We start from the raw sequence: 6,452 nt of genomic DNA on the forward strand, positions 1-6,452 counted from the left end.
TACATAAACGTGTTGACATTATCACGATATTATCGTATCATTTGTAATATTCATATTAGAAATTCCTTGTATCGAATCTGTGTTTTGAAGAATTTGAACTAGTATAACTAACAACTGCACTCGGACTAAGAGAATGGAGACATATATAAAGTACAAGAATGTATTACACATCAAAACTCAGCCGAGCCAGGTGTCCGAGGGAAAGGTATTGCATCTCTTATGTTTTCTATCCCAGTGGCAAATTGGACTAGCCTCTCAAACCCTAATCCGAAACCTGCATGCGGAACTGGAAGACAGTGAAATGTGAGAAGAATCTTCCCCACTTACAATTATTTGCTGAAGATAGTATGAAAGTTTATCTATAGGCTAGTGAACATGGAGTTCTTGGATTATAAGACCAGTTCTCTCCAGCTTCTTTTAAGTGGAATAAAGAAACTAAATACAGTATTTTAGGAGTAAATATTAGGGCTAGGCTAGCCAAAAAAACAATGGCAAAAAATGTAAAATGAGAACTCAAATTCTCAGTATCAAGAATTAGTTCTTCTAGTATCACAATTCTTGAAAATGCTCCTTATTATCAAATACAGATATATAAGTATTAAGAAGCTAGAGTCTTGGGTATATGTATTTGCTCGTGCATTCTGACACTGCTACAGTTTTATGTTGGAAATGAAAACAATATTAATCTCTTGTTCCAAAATAATCGGAAAGCAAATCTGCTTTAGAGTATAAGAGTTAAATTTGGAAACATCCAGAACCATCACAATGGTTGAAGTTAACTGATCAAATTCCAAACAACCCAATAAAATTTTACTCAGCATAGCTTGTAATATGGATATGGTAAGGACACAGTTAGCACACAATGTTCTCTTATTTGAGTTCACTAGTAAAGGCGAAAAGCAAAAACATCGATCTAAAAGCAGGAGCAGAAACAGAAAAACTGAAACAGTTACCAAACAGGCCATGATGATGGCAAACAACAAGCAGATGCTTTACCTGAACCGTAACGCCGCAGGTCAAGGTACCACCAATAGCTTTCTTTATTAAGCTGCAATTCATCTAGTCGATCTTCTAAAAGATCAAGACGTTCCTCTCTTTGGCTTCCACCAATTAGTTCACCAACCTAACAAACAAAAGGTGCACAAACAGACATACATAAACAGCAAAAAGGATAAAGCATTTGACAGATGTAAGCAATACTAATATAACAAGTCTGACAAAAATAGAATACATCTGGAGCATTTCCATTTGTTATTTGTTATCTGCAAATCTGAAGTAACAAACTTATATGCCGCTTAAATCACAAGTTAACTTTGCCATATGTCAAGGATTTTACTATATTGTTTATTTCCTGTTCTTGCAAAATGAGGTTCTTCCGGAGCTACTGTAACAAGTCTGTTAATTGTGATTAGATACAAAATGCATTAAATTTTTAGGGACTCTTTAATCCCAACATGTTTGCGGTGCCGCCTAAGAGTCCTCTCAACCAAATTGCAGATCTATAAGATACACTTCTATTCAGAAAGCAGTTAAAAGAAATAAAAATGCATATAGTACCCGAGGAACTAACAAATCCATAGCCGCTACAGTCTTTCCATCATCATTTTGCCTCATATAAAAGGCCTTGATCTCCTGAGAATTTTTGAAGACAAACTAAAGTAATCAGACCTCTCAACTCCTTTTTATGGGGTGTGGATTGTTTCTTTAGAAACTTACCTTTGGGTAATCTCTTATAATCACAGGACAACCATCAAATGCTTCCTCAGTGATATAACGTTCATGCTCACTTTGCAAATCACATCCCCATTTCACCTATAAATAAACAAAAATATGTTAAAGTAATACATTTTCTATTCAACATTGCAAGTTTTTGGCTGAATGTAGCTGCCTGCACATCAACAAAGAAATGTTGCTCCAATATTTAACCTATATATTTTATTTAGAACTAACAACATTCTTCACAGCATTTGAGGTATGTTTAGTCAGACATATACCGGGAATTCAAACTTCTTTTTGGCTCGTAGAAGAAGTTCAACTGCATCTGTATAAGTTAATTGGACAAAGTCTTTCTCGACCACATCCTGTTCAACAATACAGGTTTTAATAAATAATCTAGATACTGGAGGCAAAAAAGAAAGAGTAGCCTAGTTTCCAAATCATAAAGGAAACTTTAATGGAACATAAAAGAAGTGTTGAAAGATAGGTACGCTGAAATCCATACACTCAGTCGATTGACAATTCCTTTCTCAATCCAAGTATTAAAAAAATCCATATCTTCCTTGCAATTTTCCAGCACATATTTCACCTGACAATAGTAAGGTTGGTAAAAATGCAAAGCTGGTCCGGTAAATGCAAAAAAAAAAAAAACCATAATGACTTGTTGTTAATGTAGATGTGATAAAGAAACATACTACATACTGGAGATACGCAGTTGCACAAGCCATGTCGTCATCTAAGTTTGCAAATGCGAGCTCTGGTTCAATCATCTAACATTACAGGGTAAATTGTTAGTTCTAAGTGATTTTCTTTAATATAAAAAGATTAATATCTGCAAAAAGTAAAAAAAATATCAAGCAAAGAATAGACACCCAAAATTCTGCCAAGTGCCTAGATGTGTTTGAATTTTCTGCTCGAAATGTGGGGCCAAATGTATACACCTGTCAAAGTATATAAGAGGTTATAACTACATATAAAAAGTGACAAGTAGTGAAACTTGTCCTATAGCTACAAAATTCTGAATTTGGAAAAAAAGAATAGAGACGTGTACATCTGAAAGAGCAGTAGCATATGTTTCGGCATTTAGTTGCCCTGAGACGGTTAAGAATGCTGGCTTCCCAAAGAAGTCCTGTTAAATAAAAAGCAAATATTAATCATGCCCAAAGCATCTGGCAACAAAACAGTTACCACTGTTTAAATGGATCAAGTGCTGCAGTAAATGACAACAAAAAAGAATACATTCTCCTGGATGGCACAATATATTCTAAGAACGTTGTATTAATGGCATGCTGTATTCATCATCAAAACCTCAAGCTTCATCACAATAAACAGTCCAGAGAACCCTCCATTGTTTCTGTCTATTATCTTAAGTACCCATTTACTGCCTCAAGCTATGTGCACTAATATTAATAAGACTTGGTAGAAATGACCAGGGTTAGGGTTTGAGCAATAGAATTTGAATAACTTTATTCAACTTCTCTTGTAAATCAAAACTGAAAGATACAACGAAAGAGGAAACAACTAAACCTGACTGACTTACCAGTTACCAGTGACACTAGATGGTGAGAAACTACCTTACTTCCCTAGCTATTGATATGAGGAACGCTTAATTACAATGCAGGTACAGAAATATAGAACTTCAGAACTTATTGCAAAATCTGCTTTTACTTACTTGTGACCAATCAATAAGACCATCTTTCGTTTTAGGAATGGCATCGGCTAGAGATTCATTAGCTTCTCTGGAGCTTGGAATCTGTTGTAGTAAAATTATCTTACGTAAGCAGTTATCAATCAAAAATAATAGGAAAAGATGTGAAACAAGAATGCATGATCTTAAAGTATACAGATACTCGCAAGTCAGAAGTTGTACAAATACAAACAAACATTTAAAAAAGCATAAGCAATGTGCACATGAACATGTATATGAAGAAGCGTACCAAAGTAGTCACACAAAACTGCTCACCAGCTCCTTCACAATCTGAAGCAGTAATAATAGGACTTGAGATCCACACAAATCCATTTTCATTGAAAAACTTGTGTGTGGCATAAGCCAAAGCATTTCTCACGCGTGCAACCTGATGCATATCACAATATTATAAGGCAAAAGGAATAATACTGCAATTAATAATATCCATAATTCCATACGAAACACTCCTGGGCCTTGACCTTCCGTTATAATGAAAAAAAAATTTGCTGAGAGACATAATTAATACATTGATTTTTTAAATTCACATAGCATCTAGATGTTAACATGACCTGAACAGCTAATTAAAATTTAAGATAACTCAAATTTGTTGAACAATAAAAACTAATAGCCATGTTATGTGATATCTTTCATTATATGCTGGCATAAAGCCTACATGAGCAAAGATGCATCATCATAATCTAGGACTGAACAAACTGTCAAATAACCTTTGGCGTAATGACTAAACAAAACATACACACAGAAGATAGAGTGCCAAACAAAATATTGTACCATACCGCGCCAAAGGTGTTTGTTCTTGGACGAAGATGAGATTTTGTTCTCAAAAATTCTCTGCTGACTCTTTTCTTCTGGATGGGGAATGAAGGATCACTTTTACCGACCTATGGTGAAAAAATATAACATGATATAAGCACTAAAGTGATTACCAGAAGTTCAAATGAATAGACTATAGTTCAAGGGGAATCCCATTTTCATTCTGCAGGTCCAACTTAAACAGCACTCTCTATTTCTTCTCTCTAAAAGAACAATATGATCTCTATATAGGGTAAGAATACCTTGTTAAGAGAGATTTCAACCAGTATTAGTACTTCTCTACATATATGTATACAACCAACTTGGTGTAAAAGTCATTAATTTCATGTCAATCCTAGAAATACAAATAAATCGCATACTTAAATTACAATACACGATCAGAAAAAGGTTAGACTTTACACAAATTTGAAGAAGGGGAAGGGCCACTCGATTCGCAACAGATAGTTACTGTAAAAGCTGAACAGAAAAATGTATCATAGTTCACAGTATACCGTAGTGAGCTTCTCGACCTTCAATTCTACTTTCTGCTTAGAGCCTTGACTAGCTACCAGAATCCCTTCTACACATACTGATGCACCTGTTGTTGTCAAGCCATTCTCTACCTACAAATAAGTTAAGAATGCTTTAATGTGTGACACTACCATTGCATTCGAAATGAATAATGATACCTAAAGTATCAGTTGAATAAAGATTGTAAAAATTAAGAAATGATGATAGGATTAACTACTAATATAGGTGGGCCTCGTCATTACACGAGGGGAGGTCTATACATAGATCAATACTTGATCAACATAATTAAGAGGTGCAAACAAAACGACTCATGCTCAAACTTGACTAGTAAAGTACTTGATTCTGCCTCCACAATGATCAAGCAGGCTTAAGCTTGTAACTGACTGAGTTAAGCTTGAATATAAATCAAAAAATTTAACCTTCTATATAGGAATTCATTATAAAGTTAAAATTTACATGCTTAATCTAGTTGAGCTTATTGGATTTTATCTCAGTTCACTTGAACTTTTTCATACGATTAATTTGAGATTTGGAGAAGGGCTTAAAATTGGTGTCTCGATGTTCGATTTTTTGTTTATTTGTCAAGCTAAGATCGAGGCCCACAATGTTCAACCCCGCTTGACTAAATGACAATCCAACAAGTCAATCATATATTTTCCGTAGGCTTATAAATTATCATTGTATACTGAAATTTCCTTAATACATGGTAAAAAAATTGCACAATGCTTATACATTTTCACCTGATCATAACCTTCAGCATCCGAGCCAACCACACATTGCATATTCGATAAACATGATCCATCGTTCACCTAACAACACAAGTTCACATTTCCATCAAAATTCCAAATTTCATCATTTAAATTCAAAACATTCAATATCAAACATCAAATAAACACAAGTACCTCAATGAATGTAACACTACTCTGCACCCGAAGAGTTCGAATCCAACCCTTGACAACTAAATTCTCCCCTAACCTATCCAAACCCTCATCAACCCCTCCTTTAATATCCACAACTCTCAGCCTTTTTCGAAACTTCCCAACCTTCTTATCACTCCCCAAGACTTCATCCTTCTGCCTCTCCACCGCATTTTCCGGCGAAATTTTCGCGGAAATCACACTACTGAACTTCCGGCCGCCGGAAAAAGATGGGTAGTGCGTGTAATTTTGTGGGGTTGGGATGATGGGTTTTAGGAGAGAGGGGAGAAGGGTTGTTGGGAGGGTTTTGCGGCGTAAGGATATGAATCTGACGGTGGCGTAAAAAGGGTTTAGCCGGAGAGTGGTGGCCGGAGATAGAACGGCGGCGGCCATGAATCCTAGTATAGTTAGAAGTAGCAGCCTCGTTATAAAAGCGGCAACTGGAAGCAAAAGAATAATGTGGAAAACACGCGGACGTTATTCGTCGTGGTCGAGAAACAAAGGTTTTGAAACTAATTGGCGAAAACCTTTTATTTTAACTTCGCACACGGCTACTTATTAATTAGTTATAATTTTAGATATATTATTTTAATTTTATTTTAAAAATGACATCGAAGTCTAATATAAATTATAAAATAATCATCAATATATATATATATATAAAGGAGGATGCGGGGGTCTCTAGAATTGCTCGATGCAGTCTTTTAATTTTTCTTAAATTTCGGAGGAAAAATATTTTTGTAATTCAAAAAATCATGTTCAAGAATTCTAGAGATAATACAATTCTTTTC

At 35.0% G+C, this 6,452-nt stretch overlaps 1 protein-coding gene across 1 annotated transcript; it reads right to left on the reverse strand.

Moving 5' to 3' along the window:
* On the reverse strand, nt 1-6,163 carry LOC108223928 (asparagine--tRNA ligase, chloroplastic/mitochondrial-like). Its single transcript, XM_017398401.2, has 15 exons — nt 5,647-6,163; nt 5,485-5,553; nt 4,726-4,836; nt 4,198-4,302; nt 3,654-3,791; nt 3,389-3,469; nt 2,768-2,845; nt 2,589-2,657; nt 2,412-2,486; nt 2,222-2,305; nt 1,995-2,081; nt 1,717-1,812; nt 1,558-1,632; nt 997-1,123; nt 1-286 (listed from the first exon to the last, which is right to left on the reverse strand). The coding sequence occupies exons 1-15, from the start codon at nt 6,052-6,054 to the stop codon at nt 171-173; spliced, it is 1,719 nt and encodes a 572-aa protein (XP_017253890.1). The 5' UTR covers nt 6,055-6,163; the 3' UTR covers nt 1-170.
* Nucleotides 6,164-6,452: the final 289 nt, after the last annotated feature.

This window comes from Daucus carota, chromosome 5 (genome assembly GCF_001625215.2).
Source record: "Daucus carota subsp. sativus chromosome 5, DH1 v3.0, whole genome shotgun sequence".
Taxonomy (NCBI): Eukaryota; Viridiplantae; Streptophyta; class Magnoliopsida; order Apiales; family Apiaceae; genus Daucus; species Daucus carota.